Consider the following 22,416-nt stretch of genomic DNA (forward strand, 5'->3'; position numbering starts at 1 on the left):
CCAGAGTCGTCCGGCCGCGACCATTCGGGCGGAGACATCTGGCTGCGACTTGTCTTGAGTTTCCTAAGTCGCCTAAGCTCCGAACTTCCCGTCGGAACCGCATTACATATGCCAGGCTAGAATCGCCTGGGCTTGAAGTGATGCTCCGCGTCACGTGCTTGTGATCACCCGGCAGCATCCATGTGTGGCCATGAGTCATCCAGCCACAATCATTCGGGTGGAGACGTCTGGCCGCGACTTTCCCTTAATGTCGCCTTGGTTCCGAATTTCCCATCGGAACCGCATTAAGCGGGCTACAAGGCCGCGACTCTTCCGAGAGTCGCATTGGTTCCAAACTACCTGTTGGAACCGCATAAGTTTCCTGGCCGTCAGGCCACGACCCCTCTGTGAGTCGCCTTAGTTCCGAACTTTCCGTCGGAACCGTATGAAGTGTGCTACCGGGCCGCGACTTGTCCGAGAGTCGCTCCGGATTTCCCATCGGAACCGCATCAGGCGGCAAATCGTCTCGGGCCCGCAGCGACCCCGCCTTCCCATGATTAGGCGGTTGCTGCGTGGTAGCCTTCGCTGTTCTTGCACGCGTATTCGCCGCGCGGCTTCTTTCCTTTGATACTCCCAAGGAGTCGATTGCGCACATTTGCGCCTGTAGTACTCCGTCCGCGGAGTCATTCCCCTTCACATTGGTGCGTCCGTACGTGACCGGTCCCAGTGCGGTCACTATAGTCAGCTGACCGTCCCTTTGAAGCACTGGGGTGTCGATCGGGAACATTAGAGACGCGTTGTCGAGGCCGATAAGCAACTGCGGCTTGATAACGCCTCCGGTCTGCGCGAGCGCGCCACCTTCACGAACAAGATCCAAGTCCTTAATGGTCCTCGCCCTGATCTCGAATTCCCCGTTTTGTTCATTTTCCAAAGTCACCGTTACACGCTGTGACCTGTATGTGTTGCCTCGTCCACACGCGCCTTTGATCGTCAGATTCCTTGCTATCCCCGTAGCACCTATCGCGCGGGCGACACCCTCCTCGAGGAGGGTCACAGACGCAGCCTCGTCCAACAAGGCGAACACTTTTGCGGTCCCCCGCGGTCCCTTCAAAGTAACCGGCAGCACTTTGAATGTGACCGGGACCTCACAGTCATTTGTCCACAGCACCTGCGCACTGTCCACAGCGTCCTCACTTTCATCTTCCACAACACTGTCCGTGCGGAAGGAGTGCAGGATCCTATTGTGGTGTTTTCCGCATACATCACAACTTCTCGCTTCACAATTTGGCACCTTGTGCCCTGATTCCAAACACTGGTAACACAGTTTGGACGACCGCACAAAGTCCCAGCGGTCATCCACGGTTTTCTTCTCGAACCGTTTGCATCGGCGTATGTTATGCCCGTTGGCCTTACAAAATACGCATTCCTTATCACTTGTTGTGTCGCGCGTCGCAAACACGTGATACCTCGGCTCGACGCGTCGAGCGTTCTCGCGGCGGGCGGGCTCGGCGCACTTGTCGCGCTGACCCGCGCGCTCCTTGTCTCTGTTCCTCGCCACCATTCTGAACAGACCTCCGTGGCGCGTGATGCCGGCGGTGATCTCGTCAAGCCAAGCGGCGAGATCGTAGATACTGCTCCTCGTCTCGCGGCGGCGATCGCGGAACCAATCCCACCGGAGTTGCGTCGGCATCTTGGCAACCATCTCCGCTAGCAGCTGCGGGTTGTCGAGATAGCAAGCGTCCATCCCGTCCACGGTGGTGATGACGTTGCGTATCGAAACCGCAAAATCCACGACTGCTTCGTCCGCGGGGTGGTCGGCGAGACTCGGCATCCTCCGGGCGTCTTCCAGTATCTGCGCGATGATGAGTGTCGGGCTGCCGAAGGCGTCCTCCAGCGTCCGCAATATTTCCGACACGTTGCGCGGATATAGTAGCAGGCCTGCTACCATGTGACGCGCACGCCCTTCCAGTGCGCGCGCCAATCTTCCGATGTTGTCAGCGTCCCCTATCCCCCATCTCTCAGTAGATTGGAGATATGCCGCGTTGAAGCGGCGCCATTCCCTCGGGTCTCCGCTGAACTTGGGCAACTCCGGCGGCTGCCCCGACCATCGAAAGTAGTCCCCACCTCGGGGTGAGGGCTCCGCGTAGATTGCTCTTCCGTCATCTCTGCGGTGCCGTTCGTCCGGTCGAGCTCTGTCGACCCATTCGCGTACCGGGTAGCGATCGCGTTCGTCCGGTGCGCGCCAACGCAAGCCAGAGGTTTCCATACGCCTCGGCTCCGCGTTGCCAGTAGGCGCCGGGCCATGTCCCCCGGGCGCTTCTCCTCTGTGGCCGGTCAGTTCGTCCCGCGATTCCCCAGCGAATCGCGTAGGTTCCGGATCCAACACCGGAACCGGTAGAGCTGCGGCCGATGTCCTGAATTCCCTTCTGGGCTGATTGGCGACGTCGTCCTGCCGCGTTCGTAGGTGGGTGGATTTTTCGACACCCGGTCGTGACTCCTCCATGAGTCTTTCCGTGCGGGGCGCCGAAACTGTGACGCCACCCGCGATAGCCTCCCCCCCTGGGGGGCTTACGTTAGCTGCTGTCCACTGTGACAGGAGCTCACGGAGTTGCTGGAACTGCCTCTCGCTGCTAGCGGCTAGCTCCGCCATCTGGCGGCGCAAGTCGCTACTCGTATCAGTCCGGACTGAACTGACCGAGTCCCGACCCTCCTCACGGCGCTGCTCTTCGGGCTCCATGGTGACGTTGCGTCCCGACCTCAGGGATGCAGGCATCGTAGCTGGAGACTGCGTTGAAGTATCCGGCTCGAAGGACCAAAATGTAACCGGCGTGGGTTACGTGCGATGACTCTCAAAAATGTACACGCCTGGTCTTCTTCGGAATCTCCCAACTATGCCACCGTTGTAAGGGGTGACGTTCCAGACGGCCCCGCCGTACCGAGTTACCGAGTAAGCTGGATACGGACGGAGGTGAATGGATGTATGAGCCGGGAAGAGCGGGCACTGGACCGACAAGTCAACCTCAATAGCCCTGATAAGGGCTTTCCGAAACTGGTCCGTGAATCGGTATAATGAGGCGAAGCGGTCCAGGCTGGCGGCGCGGCGAGTAGTCCAAGGAGCGGGAGCGGAGAAATGAAACACAGGTTTCAACAGTCACACCAGAACTAGTTTATTCTCTCAAAATGCGCCCTCTATATACCCGGCCGTGATCGCGTACCGCCCGACAGTGGGAAAGTACAGCCAATCAGCGGCCGGGGGAGAGAGACAGCCATATCTCTGTCTCTCTCTAATGGGCACCGGACGGGCTACACTTTCATACCGTACCGGTGCCGTTCCAACAGTTCGTTATTACATTACAATTTACAAGTCTATTTTATCAGTAATCTATATCAGTAATCTATTTATACTACTTAATATCTAGGCGCATTTATGTATTAACATTGTCTTATTCTTTCTTATATCTAATACATTCTGTAAATACATGAGAAATCGGTAGAATCCATAGAGGCCCTTCTTCGGGCCGCATTCCGACGGGCGACCGTTTCGCTCGCCGCCAGGCGCCTGGAATTCTTTTTCAGGGCCGCCGCACGGGGTGTGCGATCTGTCCGTAACAATCATTTAAAGTCCGTTTTATATTGTTAACCAAAACACTTTCATTGTTCACATTCTTCTTTACTTTCGGTATGTTCTTAAATAAATCAGCACATCGATGTTTTAGAGATGGAGATTCTTTCCAAAGAGCAGCCTCTGTATCCACTGCTAATTGAATTAAGGGTTTTTCACTTGCATTTTGAATATTGTATTTCAAACCTTTTCTCAAAAGGTTCATTTCGTTATCAGGAAAATTATGTTGCGAAAGATTTACTACACGATCACTAAATTTATGGTTCGATGAATTTACACAGTCAAATTTAGTTTGGGTGGATTGATTTTCAATAAGTAATTTCAGTTTTTTATCTAATTTAATCTTCTTTTGAAATGCTGCAATACTTGCGAAATATCGTACCTTATCATCAAAGATATCCCATTCAATAGGGTGTAATATATGGGTTAATTCACAATGCAGATATTTTAAAAGAATTTTTATATTATTTCGTACAATAAAACAGGATTTCAGTTCTTCTTTTAGCCATGTTTTTTGGGCACTTTTTATTGCTTTTTTAGCAGATACACTATTATTTTTGATATTTACACACACATAATTTGGTATAACATTATTTTTAAGACACTTTTGGTTGAAATATATATTTAAAGAAACAATTCTATATTTAACACTAAGCTTTTTATATTTATTTGCCTTATATGCCGTACTGGCCACTGATATTTTATTTATTGTTTCGGCATTAACTTTGTGGTAAGACATGTTACAATAATTAAAGAAAACACTTCGTTTTTTACCACTTGAGTTTAATTATAGACTACATGTTTCAGAAGCTAAACTTCCATCATTCAGGTCTGTATAATAACTAAAATATAAAATATAAAATTGTTCTATAAATAAGGATAGGGGGAAAGTAAGGGGAAGGGGTTAGTCAAGGAACGGAGTTTGAAAACAAAGGAAAAATTGAAAGCAATGGCGAAGAATTTTGAAACAATATATTATTTAATAAATTATTATTAGAATTCAGGTTTTTTTGTATTTCTAAATTTTCAAGATAATTCATAATTTGGCCTTTATATGGAACAAGGTGTAATAATTTTAATTTATGGGAGTGAAATGAGTGATTAGTATCTATTATATGATTTGCAAATTCCGAAAAATAATTACTAACAAGACCGCTTTGATGTTCTTTAATTCTAATCTTTAAATTTCTCGCAGTTTGGCCAATATATTTTCTATCACAATCTCCACACGAAATTTCATAAACACCACTTTTTTGTAATAAATCAATTTTAGATTTTGAGTTATCGAGGATTTGTCATAAAATTTTATTGTCATAAAATTTTTTCACCAACATATAGCATAAAGAATACTTTGGAATTTATTGAGAAAACTAAATATTTAAATATTCCTTCTAATGCTAAAATTATTTCATTTGATATTGTAAATTTATTCACAAACGTCCCAATAGATGATGCCAAAAGTGTTTTTATGAAACTATTATGTGATTCAGATTTAGATGATTTGTATGTAAAAGAAATGACTAGAATTTATGATATTTGTACATCTCAAAATTATTTTGAATTTAATAGCTTAATTTATGAACAACGAGACGGACTCCCAATGGGTTCTCCTCTTTCGCCAGTATTAGCTGATATGTTCCTTAATGATTTTGAGACAGAATTATTAAATTCTAATCATCCTATTGTAAAAACATGTATTTTTAGATGGTTTAGGTACGTTGATGACATTTTTTGTATTTTTATTGGGACTGATAGACAATTAGATTCATTCCTTACCCACATCAACACTTTACATAATAATATTAAATTTACCATGGAAAAAAATGACGATAATACCCTAAATTTTCTTGATTTATCGATTAAAGTTATAAATAATAAATTAGATTTTAATATATATCGTAAACCAACACACACTGACACAGTCATTCCAGTTGATTCCATTCATCCCATTTCACATAAAATGGCCAGTTTCCATTCATTATTAAATAGACTAATTAATATCCCCCTCAGTAACTCAAATTATAATCGTGAATTAAACACAATTAAACTAATAGCAAAAAACAACGGGTATAATAGCGCGCTAATAGATAAAATGTTAAAAAATAAAATTAAAAATAATTTTACCAAAAAATACATATATTCAGCACCTAATAATGATTCAATAAAAAATAAATCTTGGCGAAAAATTTTATATACGGGTTCAATAACTAAAAATATTTCGAAAATCTTACCCTCCCATATCCAACCTGCATATTATACAAATAATAATTTACATAAAATCCTCGATAACTCAAAATCTAAAATTGATTTATTACAAAAAAGTGGTGTTTATGAAATTTCGTGTGGAGATTGTGATAGAAAATATATTGGCCAAACTGCGAGAAATTTAAAGATTAGAATTAAAGAACATCAAAGCGGTCTTGTTAGTAATTATTTTTCGGAATTTGCAAATCATATAATAGATACTAATCACTCATTTCACTCCCATAAATTAAAATTATTACACCTTGTTCCATATAAAGGCCAAATTATGAATTATCTTGAAAATTTAGAAATACAAAAAAACCTGAATTCTAATAATAATTTATTAAATAATATATTGTTTCAAAATTCTTCGCCATTGCTTTCAATTTTTCCTTTGTTTTCAAACTCCGTTCCTTGACTAACCCCTTCCCCTTACTTTCCCCCTATCCTTATTTATAGAACAATTTTATATTTTATATTTTAGTTATTATACAGACCTGAATGATGGAAGTTTAGCTTCTGAAACATGTAGTCTATAATTAAACTCAAGTGGTAAAAAACGAAGTGTTTTCTTTAATTATTGTAACATGTCTTACCACAAAGTTAATGCCGAAACAATAAATAAAATATCAGTGGCCAGTACGGCATATAAGGCAAATAAATATAAAAAGCTTAGTGTTAAATATAGAATTGTTTCTTTAAATATATATTTCAACCAAAAGTGTCTTAAAAATAATGTTATACCAAATTATGTGTGTGTAAATATCAAAAATAATAGTGTATCTGCTAAAAAAGCAATAAAAAGTGCCCAAAAAACATGGCTAAAAGAAGAACTGAAATCCTGTTTTATTGTACGAAATAATATAAAAATTCTTTTAAAATATCTGCATTGTGAATTAACCCATATATTACACCCTATTGAATGGGATATCTTTGATGATAAGGTACGATATTTCGCAAGTATTGCAGCATTTCAAAAGAAGATTAAATTAGATAAAAAACTGAAATTACTTATTGAAAATCAATCCACCCAAACTAAATTTGACTGTGTAAATTCATCGAACCATAAATTTAGTGATCGTGTAGTAAATCTTTCGCAACATAATTTTCCTGATAACGAAATGAACCTTTTGAGAAAAGGTTTGAAATACAATATTCAAAATGCAAGTGAAAAACCCTTAATTCAATTAGCAGTGGATACAGAGGCTGCTCTTTGGAAAGAATCTCCATCTCTAAAACATCGATGTGCTGATTTATTTAAGAACATACCGAAAGTAAAGAAGAATGTGAACAATGAAAGTGTTTTGGTTAACAATATAAAACGGACTTTAAATGATAAAGAACTTATTTTTACTAGATCAGATAAAGGAAATAGCATTGTCATTTTAAATCAAACTGATTACATAAACAAATGTAAAGAGTTTTTGGATAGTGAAAAATTTGAAATTTTGAAAAAAGACCCAACGATTAAATATCAAACGAAATTAAAAGAAGTACTTAAACGTTGCCCTACTATCATTGTTGATAATATTAAAGATTTTATTATTAATAAAAATCCCCAAATTCCAAGATTATACGGGTTACCTAAATTACACAAAATAAATGTTCCAATTAGACCAGTTGTATCATACGTGAGTGCGCCAAATTATAAACTTTGTAAATTACTAAATCATTTAATTATATGTCATAAAATTTTTTCACCAACATATAGCATAAAGAATACTTTGGAATTTATTGAGAAAACTAAATATTTAAATATTCCTTCTAATGCTAAAATTATTTCATTTGATATTGTAAATTTATTCACAAACGTCCCAATAGATGATGCCAAAAGTGTTTTTATGAAACTATTATGTGATTCAGATTTAGATGATTTGTATGTAAAAGAAATGACTAGAATTTATGATATTTGTACATCTCAAAATTATTTTGAATTTAATAGCTTAATTTATGAACAACGAGACGGACTCCCAATGGGTTCTCCTCTTTCGCCAGTATTAGCTGATATGTTCCTTAATGATTTTGAGACAGAATTATTAAATTCTAATCATCCTATTGTAAAAACATGTATTTTTAGATGGTTTAGGTACGTTGATGACATTTTTTGTATTTTTATTGGGACTGATAGACAATTAGATTCATTCCTTACCCACATCAACACTTTACATAATAATATTAAATTTACCATGGAAAAAAATGACGATAATACCCTAAATTTTCTTGATTTATCGATTAAAGTTATAAATAATAAATTAGATTTTAATATATATCGTAAACCAACACACACTGACACAGTCATTCCAGTTGATTCCATTCATCCCATTTCACATAAAATGGCCAGTTTCCATTCATTATTAAATAGACTAATTAATATCCCCCTCAGTAACTCAAATTATAATCGTGAATTAAACACAATTAAACTAATAGCAAAAAACAACGGGTATAATAGCGCGCTAATAGATAAAATGTTAAAAAATAAAATTAAAAATAATTTTACCAAAAAATACATATATTCAGCACCTAATAATGATTCAATAAAAAATAAATCTTGGCGAAAAATTTTATATACGGGTTCAATAACTAAAAATATTTCGAAAATCTTACCCTCCCATATCCAACCTGCATATTATACAAATAATAATTTACATAAAATCCTCGATAACTCAAAATCTAAAATTGATTTATTACAAAAAAGTGGTGTTTATGAAATTTCGTGTGGAGATTGTGATAGAAAATATATTGGCCAAACTGCGAGAAATTTAAAGATTAGAATTAAAGAACATCAAAGCGGTCTTGTTAGTAATTATTTTTCGGAATTTGCAAATCATATAATAGATACTAATCACTCATTTCACTCCCATAAATTAAAATTATTACACCTTGTTCCATATAAAGGCCAAATTATGAATTATCTTGAAAATTTAGAAATACAAAAAAACCTGAATTCTAATAATAATTTATTAAATAATATATTGTTTCAAAATTCTTCGCCATTGCTTTCAATTTTTCCTTTGTTTTCAAACTCCGTTCCTTGACTAACCCCTTCCCCTTACTTTCCCCCTATCCTTATTTATAGAACAATTTTATATTTTATATTTTAGTTATTATACAGACCTGAATGATGGAAGTTTAGCTTCTGAAACATGTAGTCTATAATTAAACTCAAGTGGTAAAAAACGAAGTGTTTTCTTTAATTATTGTAACATGTCTTACCACAAAGTTAATGCCGAAACAATAAATAAAATGAAAGTTTATTATGCGAGGCATCACTGTATTAACTCTTACCACTCTGTAGGCCAGACATTCTGGCCTGTATGATTCTAGTAGGCAGCTCCGCGGACCACAATATCTGGCCCGGCGCAGGTATAACTTTAATCACTGATTTCTCCATCACCCAAGCATATTCTACCAAAAAATATTTCAGATAAATACAGTTAATCTTAATTAACATGGTCATACGAATTGCCAGACAGATTGTCCCAAAATTAGGGAGCCAAAATATTTATTTTAATGGTAGAAAAATGTCGCATTTTTTTGATTGATTGATGAGTAGCTGATCAGTTATGCGAAAAAATGGTCAGAGCGGAAAGGGTTCAAGTATTTTATAAAACTATAAACCCACAAAGTTGGAGAAGTAAAAACTGGTAAATAAAATGGATGAGATTAGTACAAGGTGATCACAAAGAACAGGGTGCTTTTGAAAAAAATAAAACTCGGTTAATGTTAAAGACAAAAATTATTTATTGACTTTAAAAGATAGTGAAATGAGAAAAAAACTCCCCAGATGCAGTTTTGTCCGCAGAAACTCACTCACGGACTGGTTAAGACCTTGTTTTCTTGGTTCCAATATCAACAGCACTGAAACAGTACAGCAAGCCATACATACGGCCTCTATGGCGGCACTCTAGTGCTAAAGGTTAATGTTGATTAGACACCACTTTTTTTAAACTGTCGCCAAAAAACAACAGTTACTCTTAGAACGCGTTCCTATAGTGTGTTTGAAAGCACAGGATCTTAAGTTTTTTTTTTGAGGTTATTTTAGTGTCAATCATGCCATGGATGAACGAGGAGCGCGCGTTTGACGTGGAGGCCTACTTTTCCTTCGACCGTTCCGTCATCGCAACTCAGCGTGCATTCAGAAAACAATTCAATATCACACCCGCAGATCGTGTGCCTAATAAAATGATTTTTACATCAGGTATCATGCATTATAATGTGGGTGGACACGTTCAGGGATACTGGTAATGTGAAGAAGATACAAAATGGACCTTCCAGAACCATCAGAATACCTGAAAACGTCGACAGTCGAAAACATTGTCATATCTATTTCTTTGAGTTTTTTTATACCCTAACTTGAAGAAAGAGATGTGTGGCTCCAACTGGATGACGCAATGGCTCACACAAGACAAACTTTCATTGTTTTTTTGCGGGAACACCTTCCCAAACGGCGCATCTCTCTTAGGGGCGATCTTCAGAGGCCAGCGTGATCACCAGATATAGCTCCCTGTGACTATTTTCTGCGCGGCTACCTTAAGACATTGATTTGCACCAATCGTCCAAAGCTTGTTTAGCTGAAGGACAATATTCTTGCTTCTATGGTGGACAAAACTTGACAGAAATGTCAAAATTCGCCTATCTTAGCGCATTGACGAGAACAGTAGCAGCTTTCGAGATTTTGTTTTTAAAACTAAGTAAAATAATGTTTAAAATGTGCCCCTGTATATACAAAAAATAATTGAATCCATAGTGACAATACATTTTGTGTTATGCTTTATGTGGTATGCTTTTTGTGGTATGCTTGGCTACAATAGTTTAGAGACTAAAAGGAATGTGTATTTGATTACGCATTTTTATCGATTGTTGCGCAGTATGATCGATAATCCTGAAATCATCCGGAGCATTGGTCTGTATGTTCCCGATAGTTACCCAAGATAGCGTCGGCATAGATTGTTTGACATATACACAGGACCAACCTGCCGATGGTTATGCCTGTAGGAAGAGCTACCGCTATGTTGAAAAATATCTCATTGGATATTGATCTGATCCGTGTGTCTAAAGGAGTTTTCGGAAGCGGGATTCTTCTACACCTTTAGCAATAGTATTCTTGCATATTTTCAATTTTAATGTTAACGCTTTAAATTCTATAGTTTGTAATGTATATGTTAATTGAAAATAAATAAATTGAAATTGAAATTGAATGATCTTTTAAAACAACGACGTGCCTTACGTAAAGTGCTCTAACTACATTTTTGTCAATTTTGAGATATTTAATTTAATTAATTATTTAATTTATTTAATTAATTATGCCTAGTTTTCAGGCGTATAAGACGCTACTGAACTCCTAAAACACTAACTACTTAATTTTGACAAAACATAAAAAATTTCAACGATTGAATACATTATTTCATTGTGTTTTTTAATGTAAAATACTAGTTTCGAATTTCAGATAAAATTAATTAATAAAAAGAATACATTGAAAAAATCTTCTAAGCTCTCTCCTGTAAAGTAACAGATTTGCAGATAGAGTACTTTACGTAGGGGCCGTCGACAAGGATGTGACCATGTCCCACTGTGTATATTTATATTACAAATAGTTTTTTTAAACTTTTCTCAGACTCCACCACACGCTTAGAAGGACAGGAAGATAATGGCGGAAGAAAGGGTCGTCACGGAAGTCCCGAGCAGCCTGAAGCAACTGGCCCGGCTCGTGGTACGAGGATTCTACTGCATCGAGGATGCTCTGATAGTCGATATGCTCGTCCGGAATCCGTGTACGTACATATCAACCTCACCTCATCATGCGCCCCTGGGAAACTAAATGCTTCCTTGATTTATGAAATGAATGAATCTATTGCCAACAGTGTCTAAAATATGTTTTCGTACGCCAACTTTTATTTCCTAAAAATATTAATAAACCTAGCTAAAGAATGAATAATTTACTAGAAATCCCTTTTTGCAAATCCAGACTCGCGCAAAGACACTCGTTTTACATAGCTCCAAATTGTTTAATTCATTCCAGTAAGACTGTATGTTGGACATTAATTACCTAAGTTTATTTCGATTTAAAATATTGCTTAAATTATTTATTAAAAAACAGATCTAAGTACCGTAGAACGGCTACTTGAACTTTGATGTGTTACTTGAGCCCAGTACAAAAAAAAATTAATCTGTATTTGGTCTACAATAATGAACGTTTCGACATGATTCATTGTTTCCCTGACAGGTGACACTTATTGTCACGATACGTTGATCAATACCACGATCTTAATATTTTTTTGTACTGGGTTCAAGTAACACATCAAAGTTCAAGTAGCCCCGTTCTACTGTAGCATCTTCTTTTAAACGTATATAATACATATTTGCTAACTTTTTTCAATTTCATCCTTTTGGTTTTTTTGTTTTCTGTTAAAATCAAATATTTTTCTTCCCGTCCTTAAGCATCAATCAACCGAACGGGTAGAAATACCTTTCCCGTCCTTAGTGTGCTAACTTGATAATGTGGGATACATAAATTTGGAAAAGATCGCATCGTTCGGCCATTTCTAACTTCATTGCATGACCTAGACAAATTACTATTGAAATAATTCATAAATAATAAATAAAATAATAAAACCCTTATCCGCACCCAAATGGTGCATAGGGCACTGTGTCATATAAACGCAGTGTTATCTTGATAGTTTTTACACATGAAGGAAAGGTGATCAGCCCTCCGCTTCAGGTACCAGTCCAGTGTATTGAATAAATATTTCAGTGAAAAAATCACTTATATTTATTTTACCCCCCTTGGGAATCGAACCCGGGACCTCCAGAACGGTAGCCGAGCGTGCTGACCATTACACTACGGAGGCGGACGAAATAAGTATTGTAAAATGTGCCCTCTGCACTAAAAAACCCAGTAAGGAGAGATTATTGTGTTATAATTATGTGTATGTTGAAAAATTAATAAAATAAAACGTATTTAATATATTTGCAGGTATGAAGGAAGACGACATTTGCGAACTGCTCAAATTTGAACGTAAAATGCTGAGGGCGCGAATATCAACGTTACGAAATGATAAATTTATTCAAGTGCGTTTAAAAATGGAAACTGGTAAATATTACAAGACTAACTATCTAACCCCATCCGCCCCGTAGTGTAATGGTCATACCATACTAGGCTACCATACCATACCATACCATACCTCTCCCAGGTTCTATTTCCAGGGGGGGATCAAATAAATATAAGTGATTTTTTCACTCTAATATTTATTCAGTATTACCCTGGACTGGTACCTGAAGCGGAGGCCTGATCACCTTTCCTGCATGTTTTAACGATCGAGATAACACTGTGTTTATATGATGCAGTGCCCTATGCACCATCGGGTGCGGATGAGGGTTTAAAAAAAATCAATTTGATAAATGGACAATATTATGAAAAACAATTTGTCATTGTGTATCGAATGCATAATGAAAAATTGTAAAATGTCAAATACATTGAATTTGACCGCATCACACCCAGTTATAATGAATCAAGTTGTGTGCTTTGTGAATGCTTGTCTTAAATTGTTTGTGTGTCATTGTAGGTCCAGACGGGAAGGCTCAAAAAGTGAACTATTATTTCATAAATTATAAAACGTTTGTAAATGTGGTAAAGTACAAATTAGATCTTATGAGAAAGCGAATGGAGACGGAAGAACGCGACGCCACGAGTCGGGCCAGCTTCAAGTGTCCCGGCTGCTGCAAGACATTCACAGACCTTGAGGTATTTTTTTTTGGTTTTACATTTGGCGTAAGAATGGTTGGGTTATCGGATAATACAGAAAAATACAGGTTTACAGTAAAATAAACAATTTTTTAACTCAAAAATTACTATGTATTGTTCTGTACAATAAAACATTCCAGTAAAACAAACAGTTCCGGATGTTGTAAGAGGTTCACAGACCTTGAGGTATTTTTTTTGGTTTTACATTTGGTGTAAGGAAGGTTGGGTTATCGGATATAACAGAGAAATACAGGTTTACAGTAAAATAAACAATGTTTTTACTCAAAAAATACTATGTTTTGTTCAGTACAATAAAACATTCCAGTAAAACAAACAGTCCCGGATGTTGTAAGAGGTTCACAGACCTTGAAGTATTTTTTTTTGTTTGTTTTTGTTTTTACATTTAGCGGAAGGAGGGTTGGGTTATCAGAAAATACGGAATCGCAGTAAAATAAACAATATTTGAACTCAAAAATTACTGTATGTATTGTTCTCTACATTAAAAACATTGCAATAAACCGCACAAAAACTGTTTAATAATACATACATACATACATAGTAATGAATTTTAGGAAGCCTATAGTAAAAAAATCACTTCGCTAATTTGGTGCAACAATGACATAATTACACCTTTTTTTTAAAAAACCACTGAAATTTGTCAAAATGTGCGGAAAAACTATTTACATGGGGAGAAACATGGACAGAATTGATTTTATGGTGAAATGCAGCGAGATGGCACGAGTGAATTGTAGAATTGAACAAAATGGCGCCATTTCTGTTGCTACAACGTCTATATTGCATCTCCTGTAATATGTATTTCTAAAAAAAAAAATTACGTTAAAGTTACATGTCTGGGTCCCCTTCAACCTCCCTGACACACACTTATCCCAACAGTGATTCCACTTTTGGAAATAGTCCTGGAACGCTTATTTTGTTGTCTTTCAGCTTCTTCGTCGCATTTGCCTTAATGTGACGAAAGAGCTGAAAGATAAAAGAAGTATTCCAGGCTGTTTCCAAAAGTATAGTTGGGATAAGTGTGTGTGTCTGGGAGGGAAATACTTAGAAGGGGACCCAGATATGGCACTTCTAAATAAAGTACATTTTTTCATTAATTGATTCGGCAGTCACTTCATGATAAAAAATCTATTCATTTTTAATTCAAGCTCTCCTTATTAAGTACCACTATTTATTATTTATATTTATTATATTTATTTATATTTACGTCCGCCTCCGTAGTGTAATGGTCAGCACGCTCGGCTACCGTTCTGTAGGTCCCGGGTTCGATTCCCAGGGGGGTCAAATAAATATAAGTGATTTTTTCACTCTAATATTTATTCAATATTACCCTGGACTGGTACCTGAAGCGGAAGGCTGATCACCTTTCCTTCGTGTGTTAACGATCAAGATAACACTGTGTTTATAATGCAGTGCCCTATGCACCATTGGGGTGCGGAAAAGGGTTTGAATGAATGTATTTATTATTTAACCTTTTCATAGCCGCAAATAAATTACGCCGCAGTGCTCAACAGGCCAAGTATTTTTTTGAAAAAAAAAGTTGTTAAAGATTTTTTTTTTGTTGTTTTTATTGAATTATAATTTACTTACCAAATATTATATCCCGCATCGATTGTTAGAGTTTTATTCTTGAAGTTAAACCAGTTTCAAATTTTCAGGGTTGTCACACTAAGTCGCACACGCAAGTTTTTATTAAATTTAATATTAACACACAACTATTATTTATCAATGGAATATTTTAAAATAATAAGAAAAACACAAAAAATGGAGCAAAATAAAAACCCCTGGCGTTCAAAACAATCGATTAAAATAATCAATATTTCAAGTGGTTTGAGTGGTAGCCCTAATGACATCTGTCAACTGTCAGCTGAAAGTCATACCGATAAATCACTTAAAAGTATTTAAAAACTTTATAAAATATTTTGTGACAACTTCAACTGATGGCAATGTATGTTCCGTTTTTGACAGATTGTCAATATGAGTTAAAACTGCGGAGTAATACGTCATCAAAAGTACTGACGAGATATCTCGTCTCTGGCCATACGGGCACTCCGCCATTTGCCGAGATATCTCGTCTCTGGCAACCATCGGGTTAAAACAATGGTTTTGACGTCAGTTAGAGCATGGTAGGATTAACCGCTGTGACCAACCAAATTACTTTGCGTATACATAATTTGATAAATTTTCGCAGGCGGATCAACTGTTTGACTTCATGTCCCAAGAATTCCACTGCACGTTTTGCAACTCGGTGGTGGAAGAAGACCAATCGGCCCTCCCCAAGAAGGACTCCAGGCTGCTTCTGGCCAAATACAACGAACAGCTCGAGCCGCTGTACATATTGCTACGGGAGGTTGAAGGAATCAAGCTGTCGCCGGAGATTCTGGAACCGGAACCCGTGGATATCAACACGATACGAGGGTGAGTCAGTCATTTGTGCAGTGTTGCCAGGCACAGAGATGCAGGCGACGAACGATGCTTGGCGGGAGACGCGTTTGAAGCGTCGTAACCTCAATCAAGTAGTCATGTTATTATTAATATTATTAGGATTTATTTTACGTTTTATATAGGGCCGTTTTTGTGAGAAATCAACTCAAGTGCGCTTTAAAAGTTATAGTTATTTTAACATTTAAAATGATGTAACTAAATACTTATTCTTCACATCAATATACAGATGTAATGTAAGCCCAGTGCATTGACTGGATAGATTGTAGTCGTACAGGAAAAAGTAACCAACTAACAAAACGTAAAATGTTCAGGAGGGCCATTTAAGTCACTTTTTCTTAGCAAGAAAATAAACATCAAGGCAGGTAGTCATTTTTAACAAGTCAATATATTATTCTTCCAAGTTTAAAATCCTTTGAGATTTTTTTCAGGACAATAGTAAGATATCAAATATTCAGTGATCACGATTTTGTAAAAAATGCACTTGGTCACTTTCTCCTGTATGACTACGATATTTGTTTTTTGTTTTTATATTTAAAGTTTTTTTTTTTTTCATTTTTTGCATCTAATTTTATGAATACATATTTTGTAGGTTATAAGTTTATGATAATGGAAATATGTATGTTTGAAAATACTACTAATAATGGGAAATTTTAAAAGTATTATCATTTCAATGAAATCAACAAGTATCGAAATCAATATGTATATGTATTCTAAAATCTTCTTTTCCCCAATTCAATCACAGTAAAGCACCCTTGAGGTAGTATATAAATTATCCAAATTTATTATTTATCATAAAATAATACGGTAAAGCAAGCAAACGGTTAAAATGCTTCAAGTATCCCTTGACTTATTTTATTTTTTTATTTTTTTACTCAGCATCTTGAACAAGCAGTCTGGCATGAAGGCCGGCAGCAATGAGATATGGTCGGGAGAGGCGACGCGTCGCAGCGGCTTCGCCAGCGAGGAGACCCGCGTGGACATCAACATATCGGGCGGCGCCGGAGCGGCGGGGGCCGCGGCCGATGCGGCTCTGCAGCGCAAGGAGCGCCCCGTCTGGATGGTCGAGAGCACCGTCATCGGGGCCGACGCACAGGTATATTCCATCTTGTACCGTAACCTCAACATAATGAAGAAGAATATGGAAGTCTTAACTATTTACAAGGCTTACCTGTACTCCTTAGTGGAAATAATCAGGATTTGTGAGGCATTTGGACACACTCAAAATGTTTTGAACTAACGCATCGTTGTTGGGCGGACCCAATAGATTTTTGTCACGATGTTGCTTAATTGGCTAATAATATGAAAAATCACAAGACTATCGATAACATTCTTATTGAAATCTGTACAGAACTAAGGGAGATATTATGGTTTAAACTTTAGATATTTGAATAAAACGAAAAACGTGCGTTCGCATACGTCATCCAATTTCCGCCATCAAACGTTTTATGACGTCATATGGTTTATTGTCTTCGGTTTATAGAGCTGTAATAATAGTAGTGTGGATTGTGTTATACAAATATGAGGGGAGGGGGTTGGTGGGAGTGTGGGAGGGTGGACCATAGACATCAACAAATAGAGCCGCCAATAATTTAGCAATGTTACCAATATTAAAATAAGTCCATCGTTTCTATGACGTCATTCATTACCAATTTACGAAAACAACGTATTTACGAAGGCGAATTTTCCACAAAAAAATGATGAGTGAAAAGATTGATTATATCGGCTGTTATAAACACAAAACGAGTCTAATACAATCCTTTACAGGTTGAGTATGTTAAATTAGATATTCCTCCCATCTGAAAATGATTCATTCTGATCTATATATTTTTTGGCATCTCTTGCACTCTACCAAAAGTATGCAAATAGAACGCTTGTAAGTGTTTCCCGCTCTCTACCAACAATATGTGTAACGACTTATGGTACTGAAACACTTATGATGAGAATGACGGAAACGCGCAAATGAAGACAATTATTTATTTATCGAAAATTATAAATGTTATAAGGGCGAGAAGAACAAAGCGACGCCAATAGTCAAAGAGCGAGTGCGATGTATATACGTTTGAATTTTAATCTTATCTGAGCACACAAATATTGGTCCTCCACCCTTTATATATGATTTTAAAGGAGTTACATGTGGTAGGGACAATATTGTAAACAAAATAAAAGTCGATGAACTGCGTCTCTCTGTTCTTCTCGCATACATTTATGAATACAATTTTAATACACAAATTCTTATAAAAAATACACAAATTTGGAAGGAAAAATATGTAAAAGACACTTTTAACCCACTGTAACACAAAGCCGGCCAATCGCCGACCAAGGTCAATTTGTCACTGACTCATAAAGCCGGCGATCTTTTTTACATTAAAACTGAATGACAATAACTATTCATAAAAATGACATCACAGTCTGCCGAAACTACCTGGGGATGAGAAATAATGATCTAGCTTACAAACAAACAAATTATGCTTTTATAATCTACCATTTTTATTTTGCGTGTATTTTAAATTTACTCTCAATGTTATTGTAATAACAAAATGTGTCAAAATTAAATAGTGTGTTAACTACCTGCCGGCAGTTAAAAGGTTAATAAACAAGTTTTGTTTTCAGAATGATAGCAACCACTCATCGGACGCGATTTTGGAAAAGGCCGCTTCTAACGCCACGACTCAGAAGAACAGCAACAAGGATAAGACCGACGATATAATGTCTGTTTTACTGGCGCATGAAAAACAAAACTCAGGTTTGCTTATAATTTAAACTAGTTTCCAGTTGCGATCTCTCAGAAGAATGTGCGACAATACGTATGATAGATGTATGATAGATGTACGAATAGTGAAATAAGGAAGGAATGCAAAGCTGAGATAAGCATTATCGATAAAATTAAGAAAGGTGTGTTGAGATGGTTTGGACATGTAGAACGAATGAGTGAGGAAAGAATGGTATAACAAATTTATGAGGCGAATGTTAGCGGGAAAAGAAGCAGAGGAAGACCGAGAAAAATATGGCACGATCAGGTATTCTAAATACTTGAAAGTGGTCAGGTTAGGAGTCGTAACAATCGGCGGGTATGTATGAGGAGATGCATGAACGTGGAAGAGGCGAAGAATGTTTGCAAGGACAGAGTGGTGTGGCGCTCTATTCTCTCTGCCTACCCCTTCGGGGAAGCGGCGTGATGGTTAGTTAGTTAGTTAGTTTCCAGTTTATACTAACTTGTTAACCAATCATCACGCCGCTTTCGGCAGGGGTAGGCAGAGAGAATCCAACGCCACACTGCTGTGTCTTTGCAAACAATCTTTGCCTATATGACATTCATGCATCTCTTCAATTCAATTTATTTACAAGTAACATACACATTACAAACTTAAAATTCAAAGCGTATACATTAAAATCGAAAATGTGCAAGAATACTATTGCTAAAGGTGTAGAAGAATCCCGCTTCGAAAAACTCCTTCAGATACATGGAACAGATACAGATATTGTTCAACATAGCGGTAGTTCTTCTACAGGCATAACCATCGGCAGGTTGGTCCTGTGTATAGGAATGTGAAACAATCTATGCCGACGCTGTCTTAGGTAACTATCGGGAACATACAGATCAATGCTCCGGATAATTTCAGGTTTATCGATCATACCGCGCAACAATCGCTCTTCATACAAAGCTGCCGATTATTCGGACTCCTGATCTGATCACGTCCAAATATTTTAAATAAATCATACCAAGTTTTCTTCTGCTCATATTTCCAACTACATTATTCTTATAAATTAGCACTCAATCGTTCCACGTATCCAAACCATTTCAACACACCTTTTTTAATTTTATCGATAATGCTCATCTCAACCTTGCATTCTTTCCTTATATCACCATTCAAACATCATACATCGTCGCACATTCACCTGATGCATTTCGACTGTCTACTTTCATCCTTCTTTTGCCTACTCCGTGCTTGGTGCCAGGTCTCCATTGTTACTGCTAGTTCACCTTTTGCTGTTAGGTTTTCATTTGCTCAAACTAATTTCAGTGTACCATTCACTCTGTTCCCAGCATTCGCTCTCCCTTCTAAATATCATACCATTCCTAGAAAATAAACTTCCCAAATAGACAAAATCATCTACCTGGTTCAAAATTTCCCCATTTACTACTATTTTACACTCAGATCCACTCTTTCAAAACCATGACTTTGGACTTGCCAACATCCATCAGCAAACACATTATGTATACTCCTTTGTCACCAGCTCCTGCAGGTCTTCTCTACTATCGGCAAGAAGCACAGCATCGCCAATATACAAGAGGCAAAATATATTTTTTTTGCAATTTATATAATATAATATATAATAAAAACCCTTATCCGCACCAAATGGTGCATAGGGCACTGCTTCATATAAATGCAGTGTTATCTTGATCGTATACACATGAAGGAAAGGTGATCAGCCCTCCGCTTCAGGTACCAGTCCAGGGTAATATTAAATAAATATTACAGTGAAAAAATCACTTATATTTATTTTACCCCCCCTGGGAATCGAACCCAGGACCTCCAGAACGGTAGCCAAGCGTGCTGACCATTACACTACGGAGGCGGACAATTTATACTTTCAATTTGCAATTTTGCAATTTATACTTTCTTTATATTTCTATACATGTTCTCATAACAGGTAACAATGCCGCTGATAACCTGAAGGCAGGCGGGCAGGACAGCTCCGACTCCAGTGATGATGAAATGAAAGATCCGTTCAGTCAAAAAGAAGAGGTCGCTACTATAGGTAGGAATATTTCCATCATTCAACTTTGAATTTTAACTTTTTTTATATACATATTTTATTTTGTATTTTTAAAGCGTCATATTATAATTTTGTGGTATGATAATATGTATAACGCTCTCCTTATAATTTATCATTTACTTAAAACTTTACCTCATTAGATCTACATCTATGAAGTAAAATCATAAATAGATGGAACGGCGTTCTGGCACCTTTTTTCATATATAATTTTATTTTTGAATTACAAAATGAATTAGGTGAAATAATGTTTGCGCTTACATAATTACAATATATTCTTACATAATTTGTCAAAATGAGAAAGTATTATACATAATCTATTATAAAGTATTATAATGGAAAAAGCCTGACATAAAGTGAGTTCCGGGACCTTTTTTGTTAAAAATTAAGCCCTGGATGAAGTAATGTTATCTGTAGATCTAGGTCTATGAAATAATGTTATCTGTAGATCTACGTCTATGAAGTAAAGTCATCTGCAGATCTAGGTCTATGAAATAATGTTATCTGTAGATCTACGTCTATGAAGTAAAGTCATCTGCAGATCTAGGTCTATGAAATAATGTTATCTGTAGATCTACGTCTATGAAGTAAAGTCATCTGCAGATCTAGGTCTATGAAATAATGTTATCTGTAGATCTACGTCTATGAAGTAAAGTCATCTGCAGATCTAGGTCTATGAAATAATGTTATCTGTAGATCTACGTCTATGAAGTAAAGTCATCTGCAGATCTAGGTCTATGAAATAATGTTATCTGTAGATCTACGTCTATGAAGTAAAGTCATCTGCAGATCTAGGTCTATGAAATAATGTTATCTGTAGATCTACGTCTATGAAGTAAAGTCATCTGCAGATCTAGGTCTATGAAATAATGTTATCTGTAGATCTACGTCTATGAAGTAAAGTCATCTGCAGATCTAGGTCTATAAAATAATATTATCTGTAGATCTACGTCTATGAAGTAAAGTCATCTGCAGATCTAGGTCTATGAAATAATGTTATCTGTAGATCTACGTCTATGAAGTAAAGTCATCTGCAGATCTAGGTCTATGAAATAATGTTATCTGTAGATCTATGTCTATGAAGTAAAGTCATCTGCAGATCTACACCTATAAAGTAAAGTCATCTATGAAACCCAGATTTGTGAACAAGGATTTGAACACACTCTCATGTTGCGTATATATTTCCTGTCAGATTTTCAAGATTTTACACCTTAATTTATCTAAATTTATGATTTTTTCTAGCTGAAATGGAAAGCAATGATTCTGATTCTGATGACAATGCTCCAACCGTGATGGTCAACGGCAAATCAATTCCTTTGGCGAATGTCGACGATGACATCATCACAAAGATGACGCCGACAGAGAAGGAAACTTACATTCAAGTGTACCAGGAATATTATAGCCATATGTATGATTAAATTATTTCTTTTTAAATTAATGTAGCATGTAAAATAAATATTTTATTAAAAATATACTCTTTTATTACCTACTCTCAGTATCAGGAAGAAAAAAATGCTTTATTTATTATGTGATTGAATCTAAGAATATTATATCAAATAATGATCGATGACGTTTCTGGAGAAATCATGTGGGA

The 22,416-nt window shown here is 37.2% G+C and overlaps 1 protein-coding gene and 1 non-coding gene across 2 annotated transcripts in view; one reads left to right on the top strand and one right to left on the bottom strand.

The window, feature by feature from the left end:
* The window catches only part of TfIIEalpha (transcription factor IIEalpha), a 37,448-nt gene extending 15,156 nt beyond the window's left edge, over positions 1-22,292 (top strand). Inside the window, exons 2-9 of the mRNA XM_088263478.1 lie at positions 11,460-11,616; positions 12,819-12,935; positions 13,408-13,586; positions 15,793-16,019; positions 16,923-17,139; positions 18,657-18,789; positions 20,700-20,807; positions 22,065-22,292. Coding sequence (XP_088119604.1) covers positions 11,493-11,616; positions 12,819-12,935; positions 13,408-13,586; positions 15,793-16,019; positions 16,923-17,139; positions 18,657-18,789; positions 20,700-20,807; positions 22,065-22,240 — 1,281 coding nt within the window. The 5' untranslated portion in view covers positions 11,460-11,492 and the 3' untranslated portion in view covers positions 22,241-22,292. The remainder of the gene's footprint in view (positions 1-11,459; positions 11,617-12,818; positions 12,936-13,407; positions 13,587-15,792; positions 16,020-16,922; positions 17,140-18,656; positions 18,790-20,699; positions 20,808-22,064) is intronic.
* Positions 20,552-20,624, bottom strand: TRNAG-ACC (transfer RNA glycine (anticodon ACC)). The gene has a single exon. It is a non-coding gene; the product is annotated as a tRNA-Gly (tRNA).
* Positions 22,293-22,416: the final 124 nt, after the last annotated feature.

The sequence above is a fragment of the Brachycentrus maculatus genome, unplaced genomic scaffold (assembly GCF_059751285.1).
Source record: "Brachycentrus maculatus isolate JH-2025_06_01 unplaced genomic scaffold, ASM5975128v1 h1tg000013l, whole genome shotgun sequence".
Lineage (NCBI taxonomy): Eukaryota > Metazoa > Arthropoda > Insecta > Trichoptera > Brachycentridae > Brachycentrus > Brachycentrus maculatus.